General features: G+C 40.1%; 1 protein-coding gene and 1 pseudogene across 4 annotated transcripts in view; one reads left to right on the top strand and one right to left on the bottom strand.

Moving 5' to 3' along the window:
• The window catches only part of GPC5 (glypican 5), a 1,174,820-nt gene that overhangs the window by 217,288 nt on the left and 932,744 nt on the right, over positions 1–24,788 (top strand). For all 4 annotated transcript variants that reach the window (XM_045839276.1, XM_045839278.1, XM_045839277.1 and 1 more), the window contains exon 3: positions 15,274–15,968. In XM_045839276.1, the coding sequence (XP_045695232.1) occupies positions 15,274–15,968 (695 nt within the window). The remainder of the gene's footprint in view (positions 1–15,273; positions 15,969–24,788) is intronic.
• On the bottom strand, positions 2,111–4,821 carry LOC123818664 (annotated as a pseudogene).

Consider the following 24,788-nt stretch of genomic DNA (forward strand, 5'->3'; position numbering starts at 1 on the left):
ACCTGTGGGACCACGGCTGGGTTGTTTTCAAATCAGGAGATTCTGGAATATAGTAATTAAAACCGTTTTTTAGCTCCCTAACGCTAGAGCATAAGGTGGCTAGAACTCATCAGTATTTTAGTTTAGTATGAATTTGTATAATGACTATTTTTTGTATTGCCTAATGAAATGCTTTAGCCATTACTACAGAGCTGATAGAAACAAATATATTCTTAACATGGTAAACTGTAGGAAAGTCCCCTGGGAACCATGATATGGAGAAGATGCTAAGATACACACCTTTGTAATTCAGGGGAACAAATCCACTAAATGTTCAAGAAGAGGGTGCAAATTAAAGATATTTCTTAGACCAATAATATGGTCAGTGACTTGCAGTGATTTGACGTAAGCTCAATAAATATAATTTTTAGAGGGTACCAGAAGTTTTAGCAAGAGACCATTTGCCTTTGCACATTTGTGAGTTTCATGGAGCTAACTATAAAAGGAAAGATGAAAATTAGTATAATTATGTAGTTAGAGGGAGTGTAGGTCCAATTCATTTAATTTGGAATGCCATATGCTACTTGATAAAATGGCTTTTTTGGCACCTGAGATCTTTTTAGGCATGGTTTGGAAACCCTGTAGTGTGAATAAAATTGTGTTGATTTGTTCAGGTCTATGAGATTTTGACTCGTTTCTGGAATGAACGTTGTATTTAAATAAATAGGTAAAAAAAGAAGGATGAAACATTTCAAATGCTCACTATTGCTATAAGGAAAGAAAGGGCTGAAGAACAAGTAATCCAGGCTTGATAGCTTTTTGGGAAATATATAGCAATGGGGAATATTTTTAAAAAGAAGGAATACTAATGGTGACTGACTAGACATAGGAAACAAAAGTTCCAGGACCTTGAGTCTGGATGCTCAGCAGTCTGATCCTAATACATGAAATAAAAAACTCAGAAAGATAATGAGAAAAGGAGACAGGAATAATGGGCACAGAGAGATCCAAGCGGATGTTTGCTTTGAGAACTAGATCTCCTGGTAAGAGGGTTTTGCTTTACCAACAATTCTTTAAGCGTAATCTGAGGTTCCTGATTTTTTTCATGATGTATGAGAGATCAAAATAATTTTCACAATGCTAAGACAGGATTCGCCTATTTTTCTGTATTGGCATTTTTACTGATAGTGCAAACACAATGATGAGCAAAACAGTTGGAGCTTTAGCACAAAATTAAGTCAGTGGCACCAGACTGTACTTGTAAGCATCACATTCTTTACACCTGTGCAATGATGTGAGCATACTTAAAGCATGTCTTCTGCATACTGAATCATAACGGCTGGAAGGAGGAAAGGCACTTGTGAAATTATTTGAATTGCAGGCTAAACTAGCCTCTTTTTCCCCCCAAACACTAATTGTTTTAATAAGAAAATAATTGACAAACTATGGTGGTTTAGATTTGGATATTTGGACATTGTCTCAGAGTGGACCACAATGAGCCTTCACTTCAAGAAAAACAGCCTAGACAGTGTTCATTGTCTATGAGCTTTCAAGAGAAAATGGGAACTTTATAGCCACCAACATAAACTGGAAAGATTCCTAAGTGTTACAGAAATGATGTAGTGTGTCAGCATTGGGAAAATCTGCATTAATGCATGAACCAATTTTTTCAAATGTCGCTGTATGAGTTAAAAGACCATGCGTGGGGTTCCAGAACCATTCACAGTGAAATGTATAGACCAGTGGAGCGTTGCAACTGACATAGAGAAAAGCCACTTGTCAAGTTTTTGGTGTAATATCAAAGTAGAAATTTATCAATTATCTGAAAAGGTGAATATACCATTCCTTGTCAATTGTGTATTTGTGTGAGGCTTGATTTTCTTCATATACCTCCACCAAAAACAGCATATTGCAATGATGTGAATCCAGAGGCCGATATGAGAATCTCTTTAATTAAGGCAGACATTAATGAAGCCTGCAATAGGAAAATAATGCCACTCTATTTTTTTATTATTTTTAACCACCAAGCAATATGGATGGAACCTTATTTTTAAGGAGATATCTGAATAGCTAGGGTATGATAGTAATTTTTTTTTTGAAATGGAACTGATTACTAGAAGAAACAATGACATCAAGCTGGTATTTGATGTGAATCCATAGGAGCTGATGAAGCTTCAAATCCAGCTAAGAAGTTGGTCACAGTCTCTTTCAGCTTTGCATCTGTCTGTTCTGAAATCTTGGTCAGCTCTCATACTACCAACAAGGGCTTGATATTGGCTGATAACGTGAGGCAAAAAGCATTCTCAAACTTTGTACTCTTGCTGGGTTCTGGTTTATCAGGACACCCCCTTACATGGGCATGACAAAAATAATAGCCACTTGTTTTGCAATAGCCACTAGAGAATACTGTTTTTGCTTCAGCCACCCAGTCAGATGTACACTGCGACACAAGAGTGGTTGAGTGGCAGCGTCAAGACCAGAACCAAACTGGGCAAACACAAACTCGCGATGCTGAGCCAGTTCCAGTGTCATGGCAGTGTAACTGAGCAAAAACAGGGCTTTGACTGCCTGTTGCCACAAACGCCAACTCGTAAGGCAGATGCTGGTGTCAAAGGAGAAAAAAAAGGTTTTATTCAGATGCTGCACAATCTAGGAGAATGGAGGACTCCTGTCCCAAAGCCCATCTCCTCCCCAGGACCAGACAAAAGCCAGAGCCCAGAGCTCCTGCTCTAATTTAAAGTACCCTCCTTTGGAGCCCACAGGCAGCTGCTGAGAGGTCCAGGTGGCTTAGCTTGTTTCCAGCCACTGTCTGTTTGCGGTTTCCTCCTGGAGACTGCATGTCCATGGGCCTTGTGGCTGTTGGGGCTACAAGGTTCTATGCTCCTGGGAGAGAGGGCAAACAAATGTACGGGCAAGGGCATCACAAAGTGGGTGAGAGAGAGAGAGAGGCTCACTTCTGGAGGCCATGAGCCGAGTGGCTAGGAAGGCCATGTGGCCAATGGAGAGGACAGGCCAGCGCACTGCGCGAGTGCAGGTCATGAGCAAGAGAGAGCCACGAGCCAGAGGGAGCATAACAAGCCTAAGCGAGCAAAAGAACATCTCTATGCTCCCCTGGGATTATATTAGCTTGGGTGTGGGATGGCCCAGGTGCTTTCGCAAAATGACCGGTCAACTCCCCAAACTTTCACGCACTTTGGGTGGGTCTACCTCCCAACCCAACACCTCCCACTGTGCCATTGTGACTGGTATGGTGCATGTGCCTGCCTTCCACTGGTACCAGAAGGGGGTAAGGGCTGTTTTCTATCCAATTATCTTACTGTTTTCTGTGTGTTCAGTGTAAGAACCTCCTCCTGCCACCGTGTTGGCCAGTGGGGGAGATTTCCTGGTGCTCTGGACAGACTGTCTTATGTTTACTGGTGATAGTACATGCCACCTGCTCCATGGCCCGGGTTTAGGCAGAAGATCAAACATGGGAGACAGACAAACCAACATGGAAGGCAGGGTGGATACCATTGTAGAAAAATTACTGTATTTTTCAGACTCTAAGATGCACTTTGTTACCACATTTTTTGCTTCAAAAATTTTTTCCCCTATTTTCCTCCTCTAAAACCTAGGTGCATCTTATGGTGTGGACCCCAGACGCACCTAGGTTTTAGAGGAGGAAAATAGAGGGGGAAATTTTGAAGCAAAAAATGTGGTAAAAACAAGTGTGTCTTATAGTCCGAAAATGGGCTATGTTTCCAAGAAGATCTGTCCATCAGTGATAGAAATGGCATTTGTTGGTATGTAAATAGACATATTACCAGCTTTTCTTTTTTTTATGACTGGTAAAGCTGTCAAGCATCCACCACCGGAAGAATCATTCATTTTGGCTGTTCTCTCTAGCAGGTGGGAGTGTCGGTAGAGCACGTCACCAGGGTTAGCCTCACCACCAGGGGTTGGTGCAGCAGCAAAGACATCTCACCATAGGAACAGCCTGATTGAATAAGTGGTCATTGCTGATCAGAGCATGTTTGCCATTATGCCTAAAACACTCTCCCATGGGAGAGCGAGCATAAGGGGTCGGGCACTGATGAGGGGCTGCACCAGCAGTGGTAGCTGAAACCGAAATTGTGTGCTTCATAGCACCTGCACCTGTAAGTCTCTTCACCAGCTTGGCAACAGAGGATCTCTTCTGACCGATAGCAACCTAGATACAGCATAGCTTCTCCTTTTCATCGAATCCATCGCAAACATTTGTGGTTAATGATCGTGTCAATAGAGATGGATGTTTTGCCAGTCTGTCAGTCACCAATGATCAGCTCATGCTGACCACAACCAATTGGCACTGGTCTACCCACAACCTTAATGCCAGTCTCCTTTGGTTCCTGCACAGAGATGCAAGAAATGACCCCGGGGGCTTTCAGGACAACTTGCCTACGGGTCTTGGAAGCAACTGGACCCTTTCCGTCAATGGCATCACCCAGGGCATCTATTACATAACTGAACAACTCCTAACCAATGGGAACATCCACAGTGGCTCCTGTTAGCTTTACAATATCTCCTTCCTTCATTGGTTTATCATTTCAAAACACAACACCAATGTTGTCAGGTTCCAAGTTCAAGATATACCATTAAGCCTGAAGAAAACTCTAATGTTTCTTCTGCTTGAACATTTCTCAGCCCACATGCTCTGGCAATATCAGTACTAAAGACACATCCTGTCTTCCCTAGGTCAACAGAGGTATCAGCTCCAAGAATGTGTTCTTCAAGAATAGAGGACATCTTAGCAGTGCCAGTCTTCTGAAGATGACTGTTAGAGACATGGAGATTCTTTGCAGTAGGGAAGTATGATCCCAAAGCATTTTTTGGAGACCTGCCCATCCCCCTAGGCAGGGCACATGCCTCAGCCAGCACAACACACACAAACAGCACTTTTTGTAGCTTCTCAGTGGTCCCTCTGCAGCTGCAGCCTCTGGACTGACTGGGCATAATGCCATTCTTTACACTAACATTTCTTTCTTTTAGAAAATATGATTACTGCCCTAGCTGGTATGGCTCAGTGGATGGAGTGCCAGCCTGCAAACCAAAGGGTCTCCAGTTTGATTCCCAGTCTAGGGCATATGCCTGGTCCCCAGTAGGGGGTGCTCAAGAGACAACCACATATTGATATTTCTCTTCCTCTCTTTCTCCCTCCCTTTCCCTCTCTAAAAATAAATAAAATCTTTTTTAAAAAGAGAAAGGAAAATATAATTTTTTCACAAAATTGGTAATTTATTCTAATGTAATAATTTCATTATTTTTCAGTGAAGTACATAATTTTAAACAATTTTCAATTTCTATTTTTGAAATAAGACAAAAACTCTACAGGTTTCTCAATCACTTTTAGGGTTGTAAAGGATTCTTAGGAGAAAAAAAGCTTTGGGAATTACTGAGCAAAGTCTGTAAAATTGGGAGTCATCAGGTTGGGAATTTCATTTGATACTGTAAAAGTGGCTTTATATTTTGAATGGGTGTAGTTTAAGTTCTAATTTTTTTCTTTTGTAATGTAGTGCCCGACCTAAGTGTCGATTTGTAAGAGGCATCCATTTTGAAGACAGCTGTCTGGGGAACGTTTCTGGGCACATGACTAGATTAAGAACCAGGTCCTTCCTTGGTTTTACTGATCTCCATGGATTTCAGTAACTGACAGTGTGAACTCATTGATTACTGTTTCCTTTCTTTTAATTCACACTCCCATGTTCGAAATTTCCTGATGGCTATTGCTGAAGGGTGTCTTGCAACTATAATAAGAACCATAAGCAATGGTCCAGCCTCAACTTTGGCTATTGATAGGCTGAGACCAGTACGAAACAATGAGGTAATATAGAGCAAGAACCAGGGCTTGGAAAAATCTGGCCTAGCATTTGGAGTAACAGCAAAAGAAAAAAAAATTACACCCATGGTGGATGTAAGAGAATCAGTGAGACCAGATTTAGGGGCTAGAGAATCCAGGAGAGTGTGAGTCCTGAAGAGCCACTGAATTTGGTTAGGAAGACATTCATCGAGACCTCCAGGCCATGGAGGTGGCTCAAGACAACCACTTTCTGACCCAGTTATTGCTCCCCGCCTGCCTAAATCTCCCATCATTCCCTAATGGAATTTGCAGACCAACACCAGCGACAATCCCAGAACTTGACTTTCATATTCTAACTAAATCTTCCTTCACAGTCTCATCAAGTACGTTTTTTTTGAGGGTTGGAGGTGGTTGGTAGAGACCAAGAGTACTGATTTCCTTCTTCACACCTGTTTGATGATAAAAATCTTACATGGTACCTTGCTTTCTAGTTTAGGATGAATTTTCCAGTTAATAATTACTACTATTACAATATACTTAGTTGTTTTGACTCAAGCACAACATATGTAGGACTTTCTCTTCATTTATTGCTGCTATATTAATAATGTTGGTTAATTCTCCTCCCCCCCCCAAAAAGAGTAATTCTAATAGCTAAATTGGAGTATCCCTCATAATGGCTAAATGTGCTAACTTAACAGTGAAAACTTTGCATTTTATTTAGGTATATAAATAAAGCTATTTTATTTTATTTTGATTTTGGCTTAAATATGTACCAAATGGACCACTTTCAACTAGTTTAAATAGACCTTCAGCCTATTTAAAAACAGACCACATATGCTAATAGTTGAGAACCAGATTCTGGAGCCAGAGAACAGATTCAAGTCCAGGCCTCGTCAATTTCCATGTAAACCTCAAGCAAATCACTTACATTTTCAGTGCTTCACTTGGTCGTCTTTAAAGTAGAATATTCATAGTAACAATTATTATTGTAAGAACACTCACACCATAAGTAGGAGAATCAAGGAAATTAATTTACTAAAAGAGCTTAATGAAGCAGCAAGTTCATGGCGAATATATAGCAGAAAGGAAAGGTCATTATTGTGGTGGTTCTTTAGTGCCGTTTGAGCATGTTTTTGCTTGTAAGCACTATGCAGATATGCAACATGTACAAACCCATTTAATTCTCACAACTCCCTTATTAGGTGGGCACAATTATTCTATCTGGGTTCTCATGAGAACGAGTGAGGTGTGGAGAAGTTAGGAAGTTTACAGTCACACAACCATTTAACTGGAGTGGCTTTGAACCTAAATCTATCAGAATGAATTGAGACCTCCCATGGGCCAGGGCTTGGGAGATGGAAAGACGAACAGCACAGGGTCCCTGTCTCAAGGGACCCATGATCCCTGGGAAAGGCTGGTGGCTCCTAACAGTCATCCATTCTTAAAACATCATTCTAGTACAGGATATAAGCATAAGCAGAGGGAGAGATCACCGAGCACCGTCCTTTACTTTAGTTCATTTGAATCCCACAGGTACCCTTGTCCCACAGTCAGTATAGACACTTACCATACCCACTTTATTAAAGTGGATGCTTAGGGAGTTTATGGGACCATATGACTGGTACATGGAAAGCCTAGGTTGGAATTATTGTCTCTTTTGAGTTTGCAAGTATAGACCCTTTTTTTTTTTTCTTTCCTGACCAGTTTTATAGTAGGCTGAATATTGACCTCCAAAGATATCAGGTACTAATTTCTGAGCCTGTAAATGTTAGTTACATGGAAAAAAAGGTTTTTGCAGACAGAGTTAAATTAAGGATCTTGACATGGGGAGATTATCCTGGATTACCTGGGTGGGCCCTAAATGTTCTCTCACACTTCCTTAAGAGAGGCAGGCAGTGGAGATTTGGGACACACGGAGAAGACATTGTGGACCACTGAGGCAGAGACTGAATTTGCACACCCAGAAGGCAAGGAATGTCCGCAGCCCCTGGAAGGTACAAGAGGCAAGGGACAGATCCTGTCCCAGAGCTTCCGGAGGCGGTGCTGCCTGGCCCATCCTGACTTCAGCCCAGTGGTTTTGACGTTATGCTTTCGGCATCTAGAACAGTGAACAAATACATTTCTATTGTGTTACGGCGCTACATTTGAGGCGATTTACTCTGGCAGCAATAGGAAACGAATGCAAGGGTCCTCCGTGGTTGGGGGAGATGTGCCCCCGGACCCACATCGTTGTCCCCATTTTCCTCAGAAAATCCCTTTCGCCACACCGGCCAGCAGGCACGCTCCCTGTCTGTATCCTGTACTGTTATATACCAGACCTCTGGTTACCTTCCCTTATCGACTCAGGATTTCATTACCTGGCTCACTCTCTTTTCATTCCTCCTGCCATCCATTCTCGGCAGCTTCAACATCCACTTATTTTTCTGGTATTCTGTTATCTGCACATACCCTAGGCCACATCCTTTTGCTTATGCAAAGAATTTCTTCCTACAATTCCCATTTCCCCTGCTCAGTATCAGTCTTTATTTGTCCATCCAATTTCTCCCATCCGCATATGAACATCCAGTAAATTCTCCTTTCTTATAAAAATAAAAATCTCCGACCTCCTATTTCCCGCCAGTGCCTACCTTGGTTCTCTCCTTCCATAAGAGTAAATGTCTGCAAGAGAGTTGTTTCTATTGCCTCAATTTCTGTCCTTTTCTGTGCTCGCATTCTGCAGCGGCAGGTTTTGCCAAGGTCAGTCAGAGCCTTGCTCCTGTCCGTTCCTATGGTCAATTGTTATTCCTCATCTCAGTTGACCTCTTAATAGTATTTGACATGATGGATTACTTCCTTCTACTTGAATCATTTCTTTTCCCTTGGTTCCTGGCACACTCCACCTTCCTGATTTTTTTTAACCTCAAAGAAAAATCACTGCTATGAGAAATGTCTATGACTGAACTGTCTATGTTTTCTTCTAGGATTTTTATGGTTTCGAATCTAACATTTAAGTCTTTAATCCATTCTGAGTTTATTTTTGTGTATCATGTAAGAAGGTGGTCTAGTTTCATTTTTTGGCATGTATGTGTTCAATTGTCCTCAAACCATTGATTGAATAACTGTCTTTACCCGACTGTGTGTTCTTGCCTCCTTTGTCGAATATTAACTGGCCATAAAGGTATGGGTTTGTTTCTGAACTCTCTGTTCTGTTCCATGGATGTATGCTAAGGATTATGAGGAGATCTGATTTAAAGTCTTCACCCCACAGTAATTCATGAAACACTCTACAGTGAGTTGTTTTTGCTAAAATCATAAACTGATTTTCAGAACATGAATGGTTATAAAATGATATTAAAAAGAAGTGTGAAGCACCATGAAAGCCAAATTAATGGGGTGAAAAGGAAGAAAGAGAAATGTTGAGAAAGCACTTTTCTCTTTGGTGCTTGTCTTAGGAGATCAGATTAATTACCAGAATGTTAACTCGTGGTGTCACAGATTAATATTCCACTCACTGTTTATTTGTATAGATGGCTCATTTCTGAAGAATGATGATATAAATCATACTGCAAAACATTTACAATGTTTTACATTAATATTTTAGAAAACAATTATTATACATTTCACTTTATGAACAATTGGATAAATATAGAAATATCATAGGCAAGAATTCAGTATAAACGCTTCCAGACAGGAGAAATAGATAATTTCTGCTTTTACTTAAATATGCATATTTTCAGAATGGCTGTAATTATCTTCTGATAATTAAGGGAATTATTAAGTGTGGCTATTGAAATGATTGGAAGGCACCTTTGTTTAAAATAAAGCAGAAGGATTACAATGAATCTTAATGTTTATGTGACTAAAACTAGTTGGGAAATTACTCTTAAAATGCTCTCTCTGCATATCTTGTTACTTATCTAAAATTCAGTTCAGAGGGACGTATAGTCAGGCAACAACTAGCTCTAAAGTAGCAAAGTAGTAATGAGGTATCTGTTGTGGTAACACAATCTGTGACTTGAGAATTGTAATGCACAAAAATGTAAATTCACTCTGAAAATTTCTCTTCAACCCAGATACATATTGTAAAAGCATCTGATCATCTATGGTGAATATAATTTAATCTTTATTCATCTATTTCATTGCTGCGTTTGGGGCTATCTGTGGTCTTGAATTGTAACACACACTTCAAATTTTATATATTGAAATGTTCACATATCAAATATAATGAAAATATGAAAAGGTTCATAAAATGCCTGTTCCTATAAGGCTAGTTAGATTATTACAACAGTTATTTCATGATCATTACATTTTCATGTTAACTTTATCTTTAAAGCAATAAAAGCCCTATAAATATTGACTTTCTCCCATTACAAAAAGATACTTGCATATTAATCTTCACTGATTTTGCAATTCATCAACTTTAATTTTAAATCACTATCATCTGATTTTATGTCCACTAGTTTCATTTAAGTTAAAATCCTTGATTTAAGTTTAAATGTTTCTAAAGGGAGTGTGGGCTGAAAAGGTTGAAAATAAAATTTCTAGTTAATAGGTGTTTTATTATGAAATTTTACAGAATATTAATGTTGAAAATTGAAGTGGATGCACATAAACTTTATGCATTCCAACTTCACTGTTTATTTTATGCGGTAATACCTAAATTGATTTTCTCATAAAGCTGCAAGAAATCATTTTTATTTAATCAGCAATTAGACTGTAGTTTTTATTCAATCTACCACTCTTAGGAATTAAAAGGAAAGTTGGGTTTTCTACCTTGGTAAACTTTATCTGATATTACTGAAAAGAAGAACTTATTGAAATTCTCAGTGAAAAACAGCAAAATTGTCTTTTTTTCTAGTCTATTTCTTCAACTCCTTAATCAAACCTAAGAAATGTTTGTTCATTTTCAAGATATGTTACAATCTTTAGCACATGAACAGAAAGCTGTTCCTTGTGTAGCTTCAATGAGAGGCATTTTTTTGTTTATTAAAACTTTGTAACGAAAGGAACTGTTTAGTTAAAACTTAACACTTAAGTAGATATGATGAATTATTCAACACCTAACCTACATTGAATTTATAAATTCTGATTTTCACATGTGAATTATTCTTTTGCATCATAGCAAAATATGTCGTTCATTTGACAGTTATTCAGGAAAGTTTAAATTCTTGTTAAAATCAAAATTTTAATTTCATAAAATGGAAATATTCAGCTCTGTGATAAACATAGTTAAAGAATAAGGTCATAGTTTTGCAAATTCAGAGTTGATGCAACTACTATTATTAGTGAAGTCAACTTCTGATTTTACCGACTTTTTATAACAATTATTAACAAAATAATTCAATGAACTGGCTTATAGATTGTTCAGTTTCTGATGAGAGTTTATACATTAAAATTTTATGAAACTTTTATGACCAAAACTTCACAAATGTTCATTTCTTCATATTAAAAAATTAAATGCATATAGAACAAATGTTTACAGTTTTTCTCATTCATTGAATTTAAGAAACATTTATTATTACAAATACAGATAAATCAAAAATACATGCTTAACACATCTTTAGATAATTCAGTTAACTGGAACGTGTCAATATCAGCTTTAATAAAGATTGAAAGGAGAAATAACTTAGATTGTGATGAAGTAATAGAATAGTGAAAACCTACTGCAAAATAAATTCATTTTTAAAAGCCATTGTATGTTTAGGTATTGAAGAAATAATCAGAATGTTGGTATTTGAGAACATATAATTTCTCATTCAAGGGGTAGTAACGTTAATAAATAATTATGAAAAATAAAAATTTAATATATGTGTTATGAGTAATTTTAAAATTTAATACAATTTCTACAATTTTCATTGTTTTTTAGTTATTTTGTTTAAAAACAATAACAATAAAGCAGAAGAACACTAGTTTGAAATATAATAAACATTGTAGTGTGTTTTCAGAAATGTGTTCTTTAATTACAAACTCAAAGATAATCAAACTAGGTCATTGCCAGTAGTGCAACAAGTACTATACTCATTTGTTGTTGTTCTTATTGTTGTAATATGCCACTGAATAGTAAATATTTTCTCTTCATAATGGTTTTTACAAAACAAATTAATTTGCAAACCTGTTACAGCCATGAAAAAGTTAAATTCCCTGCATTTCTGAGTAAGTTATAAATTAATGGGACTGGAATTTAGGAAGAAACATTTTATTTTTTTACAGTTGGCACAAGTCAGCTGGAACCTTTACACTATTGCCTGGGGTGGCGTTCAACCTTTACGGAGGAGCATGGCAGCTTTGGGTCACACACGTCTGTGTGTCACGTGCACCTTAGCAAACGGTGGGAAGCCTGTAAGCGTGCCTGTGAAACAGGGCTATCTTTGAGCCTGTCCTTATTTTACCTTACCAAAAAGAAAATTACAACCTCCCTCAGAGTTTGCGGACACACAGAAGGTGCTCAGAGAAATGAGCCTATGTTACTGATCAAAATAAATAAATACATAAGCTTAGCATGTTATGTTTGTTTCGACCACAAAAGGTTAAATTTGCTTTTCACACTCACTCCCGTGGATCTGAGAAAGCCGTAGTAGTGGCTGAGATTGCAGGTTGCAGCTGCGGGGTCGGGCTGTCATGGCGGAATGCTTGTTGACCCACTTGGTAAAAAGAAAAGAAAATGTTTTATGGAGATCTACAATTGCAGTGTTTCAAAAACTGGCCAAGTCAGAAAAAGTTGAAAAAATTCATCCTTCCTTTTTAATTTTTTTTGGCTGCTAGTTAAATGTAGATTCCCGCACCAAGAGCAGACGTGCTGAGTTACAACCCGCAGTGCCGAGACCTGGACTCGGTATTTTCCCCAGGCAGCCCCGGTGACCAGGCCAGTTGGGAAAAATGATGGTAACCCTCTCTCACCGGGCAGAGCCGCAAATGGCAGTTGAAACCTTCCGTTACCACCCTATTTTCATCTTTCACATTTTGAGTGTTAGGATTTAGCTTCTGCTGTAGAGAGCACTGGAGAGGCACACAGGTAACACGAGTTAACAGCCGGCAGTTGGTAGTACTCCTGTGGCAATGGCCTTTAAAATCTGTTGCCTTTGATTGCAAGGTAGATGCCATCTCTTGGTTCAGGGTGATACAACAGAATATCATACGCTGGGTGGTTTTATAAACAAGAGGTTTCTTTCCCACAGTTCTGGAAATTGGGAAGTCCAAGATCTAGGTGCCCGTAGATTCATGATTTGGTGAGAGTCCGTTATCTGGTCCACAGACAGCCCTATATTCTCTCTGGGTCTTCACCTAGCAGAAAGAGCAAGGGAGCGCTCTGAAATCTCTTTTCTAAAGGCGCTAATCCCATTCCCGAGGGCTCCACCCTCATCACCTAAGCACCTCCCAAAGGCCCCGCTTCCCAATACCATCACGTTGGAGATTAGGTGCTGACATATGGATTTTCAGGGGGACACAATCGCATGTAGCTTCATATAGCACAGGAAAGCCTGGCAGCCGATCTGAATCAGTCTTGGAACACAATCAGGACACGTGACACTGTGTTTTATTTAATTGTGTTTTTTTGTGAAAGTGGTTAGTTTCTCTTAGGATACTGTGACATATTCATGATTCAGTCCCATCTCACCAGCTCTCCCTGCACCTGTGCTTTTCATTATTTAATTTTATTCTACCGTTGTTTTGTCTCTTTTGGTAATCACCTAATCACTGCTTTCATAACTGAATTATTGTATGGTCTTTTGCAACCTAATTAAAAACTGTAAGATTGGAGTTTGGGGAGATACTTTTATTGATATATTTTATAATTAATTATATATTGATATAGTCTGGTATTATATTTAGGCTAATTATAAAACGTAATTACTGGTATATTCAAGGTGGTCGACTGCTACCTAAAGCTATCATTTTGAAATACGACATTTACTTGCTGATTACTACAACCTCCCTTACTTTGTGGATGAATTATTTTCTGTTCTTTCTGTGGAGAAATTGATTTGGAAGCATCAGCTGTTTAAGTAAGAAAATAAAAAGCGGCAAAGTCTTTAAAAATAAGATGATGGTAAACAAGAGATCCGAGATGGTGGCAGAGTACGTGGAAGGTACACTCACCACTGCCCCCCTCCGGCCAAACCAAAATTACAACTAAATTATAGAACAATCAACCTGAATAACCAACTGAAGACTAGCAGTATGGAGTTTTCTCAAACAATTAAAAGTGGAACGGCCTTATGACCCAGCGATTCCACTTCTGGGATTTATCCAAAGAAGCCTGAAACATAATTCAAAAGACTGCAAGCACTCCTATGTTCATTGCAGCGTTATTTGCAATCTCCAACATTTGGAAGCAGCCTGTGTCCATCAGTAGATGAGTGGATAAAAAAGCAGTGGTATATTTACATAATGGAACACCACTTGGCTATACAAAGAGGAAATCTTACCCATTTTGATCTCATTGATGTACCTGGAGAGCATTATGCTAGGGGAAATAAGCCAGTGAGAGAAAGACAAGTACCATATGATCACACTCATACCTGAACCCTAATGAACAAAATAAACCAGCAAAATAGGAACAGGCTCATAGATACAGAGAATAGACTGACAGCTGTCAGAGAGGCAGGGGGTTTGGGGGGCTGGGTAAAAAAGGTGACAGGATCAAGCAGGAAAAAAGTCATAGACACAGACAACTGTATGGTGGTTACCAGAAGGAAAGGGGAAGGTAGCAGAGGGTGCAGGGGGGATAAATGGTAACGGAAGGAGACTTGACTCAGGTGGTGAATGCAAAATACAATAAGCAGTTGATGCACTATAGCATTGTACACCTGTGTCCTCTATAATTTTATTAACCAGGATCATCCCAATAAATTCAATAAATAAGCAAAGATGATAAAAGCAACAGAAGGCAGTTGAGAAGACCATCTCATAATTACTTCTTTTCATCAGCTAATACTGTCCATGACTTTCCCATTGGCTAAAGGAGGTTTGAGAATTTAAGGGTTAATCATAAAATGTTTTTCTTTCTAATTTGCACGTGCTGGGAGATCTGAGGATTGCTAGGCTCCCCTTTGGGAACTTGGCCTCTCTTTGGAGTAACTAGTGTATTACTTACTCATTTCTCTTCTGAAAAAAAGAAAACTGAAAAAAAAATGAACTCACGATGGTAAATTGTTTTCTCAGTGATACATTTTTTTCTATCATTAGTGGGCTCTGAATGACTATGGAATAAAATCAGGAAATGCCATACATGTTTATCCTTCTTTATTTCTGTACTTTTAAAAGGTGTTTGATTCTAGGAAATGCATTTCTTTAGAACAAGCGTGCCGTGTGTAATGCTCACTGTTGACCAGCCATTATCCTTGGAAAGCTAAATTGGGTTTGAAAGCTAAATTAGAGTGTAAACCAATCCGTAGGTTAGTTTCAACGCATTAAGCTCATTTACTCTCTGGAGCAGATGGACGAACCGTTATAACATGAATACTAAGCTTTTCCATCCTTTACCTCTGTTTCTGTTGCAGAAACCCTTGAAACTCTCATCAGACAAGCAGAAAATTACACCAGTATACTTTTCTGCAACACCTACAGGAACATGGCCTTAGAAGCCGCTGCTTCAGTTCAAGAGTTCTTCACTGATGTAGGGCTCTATTTATTCGGTGCAGATGTTAATCCCGAAGAGTTTGTGAACAGATTCTTTGACAGTCTCTTCCCTCTAGTCTACAATCATCTCATTAACCCCAGTGTGGCGGACAGCTCCCTGGAATACTCAGAATGCATCCGCATGGCTCGCCGGGACATTAGTCCATTTGGGAATATCCCCCAAAGAGTGATGGGGCAGATGGGGAGGTCCCTGCTGCCCAGCCGCACGTTCCTGCAGGCCCTGAATCTGGGCATTGAAGTCATCAACACCACAGACCATCTGCACTTCTCCAAAGAGTGTGGCAGAGGCCTCCTGAGGATGCAGTACTGTCCGCATTGCCAGGGCCTGGTGCTCAGCAAGCCCTGCATGGGGTACTGCCTGAACGTCGTGAGGGGCTGCCTGGCACACGTGGCGGAGCTGGACCCACACTGGCATGCGTACCTCCGGTCCTTGGAAGAGCTTTCAGATGCCATGCATGGGACGTATGACATAGAACACGTGCTCCTGAACTTCCACTTGCTTGTTAATGATGCCGTGGTGCAGGCGCACCTGGATGGACAAAAATTATCGGAACAGGTAAGCAGCCGCTCCATATTTACTGTCTGACTTTTTAGAATTCGACGATGAGCCATATACATAACGTTGGTCTATTAAAAGCACGTGATTATGCACTCAGAAATTATGGAAGCTTAACAAGATTAACTTTTTTCTTTCCCTGTCCTGAGGCCAGCACTCAGCAAACCTCCGTGAAGCACGTTACTTTAGTATCTCAAGGGATTAGAATCATCATTGTGATTGTGTTTGATAAATAGGTTTTAAACAAAACTTTTATCATATGAAATCTTTGGATTTACAGTGAATATTCTTTTCTTTTAAGGAAATCGGTTTCATATCATAAACAGTCCTATGACTATCTTGATAAGTAGTGATTATTACTAAAAAATTGTAGATTCTTTTCTAAATGAAAAAAAAACTGAGATTCTCTTTTTAACTTATGGTGACAGAAGGAGAAACTGATTTTAAATTCCTTGAAAATTGATTCATTAATATTTATTTCTGCCAACTTCGAAGTGATTTATAAGCTGTTTATCAAGCTTTGATAACCAGTTCACACCTCAGTGAATTTAACAAATTCAAAATAAAGTGCAGGAAAGGCAGCAAATAATGACTTTCTCACATTCCAAAACAATCTCTGAGATCAGTATTTCCAAGTCTAGTTTCGGTAAATCCATATTTCCACTTTAAGAAATCCATAGAGGTATGTGATGTATCATATTTCTGTTGGATGAATTTAAACTGGAAAAAAGTGTTCTCAATTTCCTCAGAAAATCAAAAGCATTTTCGATTTAAACCATTAGAGAAACACACGCCTGATGATATCTGAATCCCTCATCTTTTTGGAAATTTGCCCCCTGCAAATGTGGGCCATGATGTTTGGGGTTAGGGGGAAGAAGTCCTATTTGGCCCTTTGATAACCTCTCCTGAGGTTGAAATGATTGGCAGCGGTGAGGGCCAATCCGACCCATGTACCTCTTGAGGTAAGTCTAATTATTTTTAGGAACATACTAGATAACAAGCTTGCATAACTTTTGAATAAATATTTCATAAGACTTTTAAAAATGTTACACGATTAATTTGTGATTTTATCTTTCTGAGAAACACTGTGGTATGAATTCCTTGAGAATAATTACCGATGACCATAATTCTTTATGTATACCTAATTTCCTAAGTGAGGGAAATTGGTTAAATGTCTTATGATGGTCTGAAGGCCTATAAAGGGAATCTGGACAAAGAACTCCCAGAAGAGCGGCCCATTGAGTGTGTGGACAGCGACCACTGACAAGTTCATGTTTCCAGTGAGTGAGTATCTACATCCTGGACTGCCACGTGCGATACTCGAGAGTGTAATGCTTTGAAGACAGGGAGCAAGTCTTAGCCATCCAGGACTTCAGATATGTGAAAGCTATTAATTCTGCCTCTTGGCTTGATATCTTCTATCTAGGCTATTCCCTCCTATTTTATTCGCTTCTTCGACATGTGCTGTCTTTGTGAGATCACTGCTTGCACCACACGGCTCTGCCTTGCTCTCCCGGAGCACGTGCTGAGTCAGGACGGAGTCAACCAGCTGGGAGGGGTCACGGGGGTTGAGAGCTAATGGACACTGGGCTCGGAGCTGGCATTCCCTCACTATCACAGCCAGATGTTCCTCCTCCCCCAGTCTGGAGTCTAGAAGGTTCCTGGTTGTGGTTTCAGGCCTCTGGCTGTGATACACCCCCCTTTTTTCTAAATTAAGGAATGGAAGGTTCGTTTCCAGAAAATATAAGTTGTTTCTTAATTAATGTTTGTGTCATATATACATTTGCTTTAAGTTATTGAGGTTTCTCTGAGCTAACAGATCTCTTATCCCAATAATATGAGCTTTTGTAACCTGCAAATAAAAAAGTGTTAATAGTACTTAGTGATTCTTATAAATTTTTCTGAAATAATTTTTCTTGAATTTTATAAATGTGTAGCTGTTTACGTGCATTAATGATATGGTTTGGAAAGATTCTCCTCCACCTTAAATGGAGGCAAATTCTTTCTAAATTGGATAAAAACTTATTTCTTTTTCTTGATGAAGTTCAGCCAGGACTTGATCTTTCTTTTGGAGTTTTTGTCCCTCCCTTTCTACCTGGGTGTGTTCAGAATGCAACAAAGGTTTCTTGGCTGGAGACTTTTCAAATGATTTTTAAGTGTATTGAAAATTCTAGGTTATGCAGTTTGTTTTTGTATATTTGCTTTAAAAAAAATCTTTGTTGTATTTTTTCCATTACCATTTAGTTCCTTTATACCCCGCTCCCCCCAGCAATCACCACACCATTGTCCATGTCCGTGAGTTTTTTGTTCAAGAATCTGTCAACTGGTATTAAACTCAGTTGCAAAAATCAACAATCCTTTGGATTCATCAGTTCAGAGGTTTCTGTTTTCTGATGCTGTCGGTGTATCTAGTTCCACATTCCCACAATCCTTGTTGTCTTCCCCAGGAACAGCAGCCCAAGGGCTACTCTGTAGCAGGTGTGCACCTAATAGGCCTGGTCTGACTACTATTAAGAACTCACTGTCCAGGAAGGTTTTCTGATTTTCTCCTCTCGTTAGTAAATTTGCCCACTCCTCCTTCCCCTTTTGAGATTCCTGTGAAAGCAGCTTTATGATTCTCTGAAGACTGGACTTTTCCTTCAAAGCCTCTGTCAGGGCCATCTGAAGCCGTTCTCCATTTTTCTGCAGGTGTTTGAAGGCTATTTTGGTTGCAGCTACTTGATGTTGCATTTGTTGGATGTGTCTTCTAAGGAGTTAACCTTGCGTGTCGTGTAGGCGATCTGCTGAACTTTAATATATTTAGAATTCTCTTCTTTTCATGCTTTCTTTAAGCCCAAGTAAGGAACTATAGCTTTCGAGCTCTTTATTCATGATCTTTACATTCACCGTGTCCTATAGTAGGTTCTCGAGTTTGGATTCAGTATAGTGGAGTTAAGGTCTCCAAACTCTCTTAAAAAAATGACAAAACTTTTCAACAATTTAATGTTTTTCTCCTGGAGGGACAGACACTCCACTGGCCAGTTCTTTGTCTCTCCTCAAGTAGTAATGAAGGTTTTAAACACAAAAACTCCCCCTCTGGTTGTAAAAACCACCACCTCTCATGGCCTTCCTTGGGGAGCTAGGTCTGGGCTGAGCTCCTCTAGCGCAGCCCCCACTTCTGGGCACGGGGCATCCTGGGTCAGCATCATACCAAGCACTGTTACCAAATAAACCCTCTTGGGGAGCCCAGATACTGTTATGGAAACAGGTCCCCTCCTCCAGGGTCTTTCTGTACTGGGTTCATCTTGCCCGTTGCCAGGTAGGAGCTGTGGCTCTCAATGCCAGAGTTTGGTGAAAAGGAAAGGAGCTATTTATTCAAAAGTTATGCAGGTTTACAGTAATGGTGGAATGCCACCGTTAAAACCCCAGACTCCCTTTAAAACACCCAGAAACACACACACACACACACACACACACACACGCACGCACACACACACACAGTCCTGGCCTTCCTCTCTTTGCCCAGGCAGGCCAGTCAGGGATACTGTATCTCAGGAAAAGAAATAGAAGTCTGCAGCTCAGCTAACTGCCCATTCCTCCCAGTAATCCCTGCTCAGCTGGGTGGGCCTCCTGCAGTCCCCAGCACCCTCCGCTGTGTCGCTGCTGCGATCTCCAGTTCTTAATCCAAAACCATGTGGCACCTCCTCACAGTCCACCAGTGAGAGTCCTTTCAGCCCTTTCCTTCCTGCATAGTCTCACATCGTCTTTGCCCCGAATTGTCTCTGTACCTCATGGTGGCCAGCCTTTGGTTTAAATTCCAGCCTGGAACCTCCTCCGAAAACTCATTTCTGACTCCTCCCATAATCACCTACAAGTGCCAGCACTCCTGCTTTTTCAGCCTTCCTTGGCCACTAGAGTTAGTCTGGGCAGGCGTAGGTGTGGTAAGGGGAGCTGCCTCCAAGTTATATCACGGGTCAAAGTCATGCATACCTTTCCCTAGCCAGCCTGCTATTATTGATATGCAAAATCACTCTCAATGGCCCTGTTCCACGTCTCCTATCCCCCAGACAGGCCTATGGGAGATATCCTATATTCCCAGACACCCCAGGTTCTGGACCCTATTATGGTACTATGGCATCAGGAGACCTTCCATGGACTCCAAGACCATGGATGACTCATCTCAGGTTTCTATGACTCTGTGGCCACAAGAGACCATGTAGCCCTACATTAAGAATTCTACCCAGAACTTCTGTAGTGCCGAGGAATCAGAGTAGACCTCAGTACAGGCAGTAGAAATGACAAGCAAAACAGTGCCTCCCAACTGTCCCCACATCTTGACCCACAAAGTCGATTGTCATGTCACAGGACCCGGAGGGAATGGAACAGGCTCTGTAGGCCAGAGGGGATGGCTGGGTGCGCTGGCCGACCGAGGCTTTTCCTGGCTGCTCCATGGACTAAGCAGGGAAATGTCTCCCCACATCTGTAACTTCTGTTATTTGGGAAGATTTATTATGGACGGTTGGAGGTCCCCAGTCCTGGCTGCGGATCCTCTTCTTCTTCAATAAACTTTTTTTTGTGTGGCTTTGGAGACCTAATCCAGTTCATAATGGTCAAAAAAGGCTCTGACTCTTAGTGTCCCCTTGGTTTACATCTGGCTGACCTTGAACGTGGGTGGGGGAGGGTGAGAGGTGGGGTAATAGGCCCTGGGGAGGGTTTCTACTCACTTCTCTATTTTCACATTGGCAATGAAGGAAGATTTTCAAACTCTTCACATTTCAAAATGGTTCAGTCGAACCATGTGATCCGCTCCATTCCCATGTTCCTCTCTGACTGCTCCTGCAGGGCCTGCGTGGATCAGAAGGCTGGCGGCTGAAACAGAACTCTTTGGCAGCTACCTTTTGAAACAGGTAGAACCTCCCACTTTTAAAAACAGGCTTGCTCATTGCTTATTCCATTTTCAGCCTCTCTCTGTGTTCATTTGGAGACTAGAATAAGCAAACGAGGCACTGCTGCAGTGAGGACTACAGTTATTGTGAAATTACTGAAGGGAAATGTAAACACTGGTAGAAAAGGAAACGCAGGAAGGGTGCATGGTGGGGTGGGAGGGGGCCTGTAGTAAGATATGCACTGATCTCTTCAGTGACCTTTGAGCTCTGGCTCTGTGCAGTAGGGACAGTCTGATTTGAAGACTATACCATCTTATTCCATCGGCCAACTGTAGATGTTTGATGCTGGATACCATAGTTAGGCATGGAGCTGTGCGTTTCAAGGTGACCTTCATGGTTTTTTACAATGTTATTCTATTTCTCCATTACAGTTTATAGTAAATATTATTTTTCTTCATTCGGGTATACAGGTACCTACCTGGTACCATACATAATTATTACAATATTATTAACTATATATTCCTGTGCTGTGTTATACATCCCCATGACATTTTTTTTTAAGATTTTATTTATTTATTTATTTTAGAGAGGGAAGGAAAGGAGATAGAGAAACATCAATGTGCGGTTGCTGGGAGCCATGGCCTGCAACCCAGGCATGTGCCCTGACTGGGAATCGAACCTACGATGCTTTGGTTCGCAGCCCACGCTCAATCCACTGAGCTACGCCAGCCAGGGCTAACCCATGACGGTTTTATAACTACCCATTTGTACTTCTTAACTTTTACCTTTTCCACCCAACCCACTCAACCCCTCTCCTCTCTGGCATTGATCATCATGGATGGGCCAAGAGGTTATTGTGCTCAGTGAAATACGCCAAGGTGACCGCCAGGTTTTGGTCTGGGGAGAGAAAATCTTTATCTTCCAAATGGGTAGAGAAGGACTTCCAAAAAATTTACCATAGTGATAAAAGCTATGTTGTTATAACCCTCCTCGATAAAGTAGAAATTATTGAAAAAATTATCCAAAAAATTAAAGGAATGTAAAACATTACTCCATACTCTTTTGATGATTTAATAGGGGAAACTGCCTGAATCATCTTTACATATATATGTTTTTTTCCCTTTCTAATTATTAGTGTACTTACTATAAAGGCTACATGATGCTCTGTAAAGTTAGATATTAATTTGAAAATAATATTTGCCCCATCAAATTAAATATATTTTTGTTTGAGAAATTGGTGAAGTTACTCTTTTATTTATCTGAATAGTAATAATCTTATCTTTTACCTCTAACATTAGAATAATAACCCCGTGTTGCTTCTTTCATGGACTATAATGGTAGTCTCCGGAGCTCACCTTTCAAGCAACTTGATGTGCTGCTTATTCCTTTCCTGAATTGCACACGTTGAGTAAGTCTTCCACAAATGCTCATTATAGATTAGTTTCCAAGTCATGTTTATTATTCTTTTGAAAAATATACTTTGACCTAACACATTGAGGGGAAAAAAGGCACTAGAAAAATGATTGCTTATAATGGATAGAATTTTTTTTTGGTAGTAAGTGACAGAAACTTGAATTCATTTAAATTCTCCTAAGGAAGCAAGTGAATATTAGACCATATAACTTTTTAGTCATATGGTTCTATATAAAAGACCATATAAAAGTTACATGATCCGCCCTGGCTGGCGTAGCTCAGTGGATTGAGCATGGGCTGCGAACCAAAGCATCGCAGGTTCAATTCCCAGTCAGGGCACATGCCTGGGTTGCAGGCCAAGGTCCTCAGCAACTGCACATTGATGTTTCTTTCTCTCTTTCTCCCTCCCTTCCCTCTCTAAAAATAAATAAATAAAATCTTTAAGAAAAAAGTTACATGATCCGACCCAATCGAGTTCCTCATGAATGTCATCAGGACGCTGCTTCTCAGGGAAGCCTTTGTCCACGGGAGCTTGTTTCTCTGGCCGGCAGTCTCCAGGTGGTGACAAGCTAATGCACTGTAGGCTCATCATCTTTCAGTTTAGCCAGGAAAAATGGGACTTATTTTTCATTGCTCCCAATGCCCTATGCTCTTGCTCATGTCTGTGGTTTCAGGCGTCCCCTTCCCCCTGAGGCATCTACCGATGCTCTGACTGGCCACCCGTGGGCCCTGCTCCCACCCTGGAGCCACGAGTGGGGTCAGCAGGCCTAAATATGTCAACAAAGAGGTAGAGGGGCTATTCCCATAGGAGGAATACAGGACGACAACAACATCAGAAAACAAAAAGGCAAAATCAATGAGAAATGAAGAAGTATGCTTTACAATAATAAAGGATGCAAGGTGTAAGGAATATCTTTCAGGAATGAGCCAAACATCATCAACGTACATGTAGCAATAAATTAAGAGATTAAAATCATAGAAATAAATATGTAATTGAATCCACAAGCTTATATGCCTGATGTGCAGTAAGACCAGTCACTGAAGCATCAAGTGTACAGGAAGGAAGGACTTTATTTCAAGAAGTAGCCCAATAAGCAGATGGGGAAAAAGCCCAAATCTGCCTCCCCAGTTCAGGGCTCAGGGCAGAGTTTCAGGGGAACAGGTGTGTGGAAGCTCTGGTGGGACAAGTTTTAATCGGAGGAACTTGGAACTCAGTCTTTTGTAGTAACTAACGGGCTTCAGTACAGGATCTTCCTGGGTAACAGGCCTTTCCTCTCTGAAAGGCTTTTGGTGTTCAAGTTCCAGTCACGTCCCGATCCTTCAGTTTCATGGGAAGGGTGAGACTTTGGTTTCAGGTGCAGCTGGAGGTCAAAGTTCTCTCTTCTGCATATGACTTGCTGTTCTGGTCTGCTGTCTCTGAAAAGCAACTCATTATGTTGTTAGAAACCGGTTAGGACCATTTTGAGCTGGTTCAGCAGTAACAAAGATGCAAATTAAAGGTATAATGGAAATAGAAAACCACCCTGATTGGTGTGGCTCAGTTGGTTGGGCATCATCCCACAGAGCAAAAGGTCTCCAGTTGATTACTGGTCAGGGCATGTGCCGTGTTTGTGGGTTCAGTCCTCAGTCCAAGTATGTACGAGGGGCCACCAATCAATGTTTCTCTGTATCATTGATGTTTCTTTCCCTTCCCTTCTCTACCCTTCCCTTCCCTCTCTAAAAGTGAATAAATAAAATTTAAAAAACTGAGAAATATTAGAACTGTTATATAATTCAAAGAACATAATGAAATTACTGGAAGCATTTAAATAAGACACTCCCATCAGGAATTACACTCTCCAAGCTAAAGTTTACATGGAGACACTAATTAATATAATTAGACATCACATTAGTAAAAAGTAACCCAATGAAAATGGGCAGAGGGTTTAAATAGATATTCTCCAAAAAGAGATATACATATAACTAATAAACATATGAAAAGATGTTCTACATCATTAGTCTCTAGAAAACATTGTCTACACATTAGTCATGCGAATCAAAACAGCAAGACAATGGGATGCTACTTCACGCTGCATAGGCTGGCTACAGAACAAACTGTCGATGATAACAAGCATTGGTGAGGCCTTGGAGAGCTTTGAATGCACATACATTGCTGGAGGAATTGTGAAATGGTGCAGCCATTTGGAAAACAGTTTCATGGTTCCTCATAAAGTTAAATATAGAGTTACCATATGACCCAGCAATTCCAGACCAATGTATATCCCCAAGAGAATATAATACAAAAACAAAAGGCATGCACAGCTATTCAGTTTTATTCATAATATGGCAGTTTTATTCACAATAGCCAAACAGTGGAAATGACCTAAGTGTTCATCAGCTGATGGATGGATAAATAAAATCATTTTTAGCCATACAATGGAATGTTTTTTCACAATACAATAGGAATGAATTGCTGATACATGCTGCAACGTGACTGAACCCTGCAAACATTATGCTGTGTGGAAAAAGTCATAAAAGACCACATATTATATGATTCTGTTCA

This window comes from Phyllostomus hastatus, unplaced genomic scaffold (assembly GCF_019186645.2).
Source record: "Phyllostomus hastatus isolate PE091 unplaced genomic scaffold, TTU_PhHast_1.1 phas_contig_29, whole genome shotgun sequence".
Lineage (NCBI taxonomy): Eukaryota > Metazoa > Chordata > Mammalia > Chiroptera > Phyllostomidae > Phyllostomus > Phyllostomus hastatus.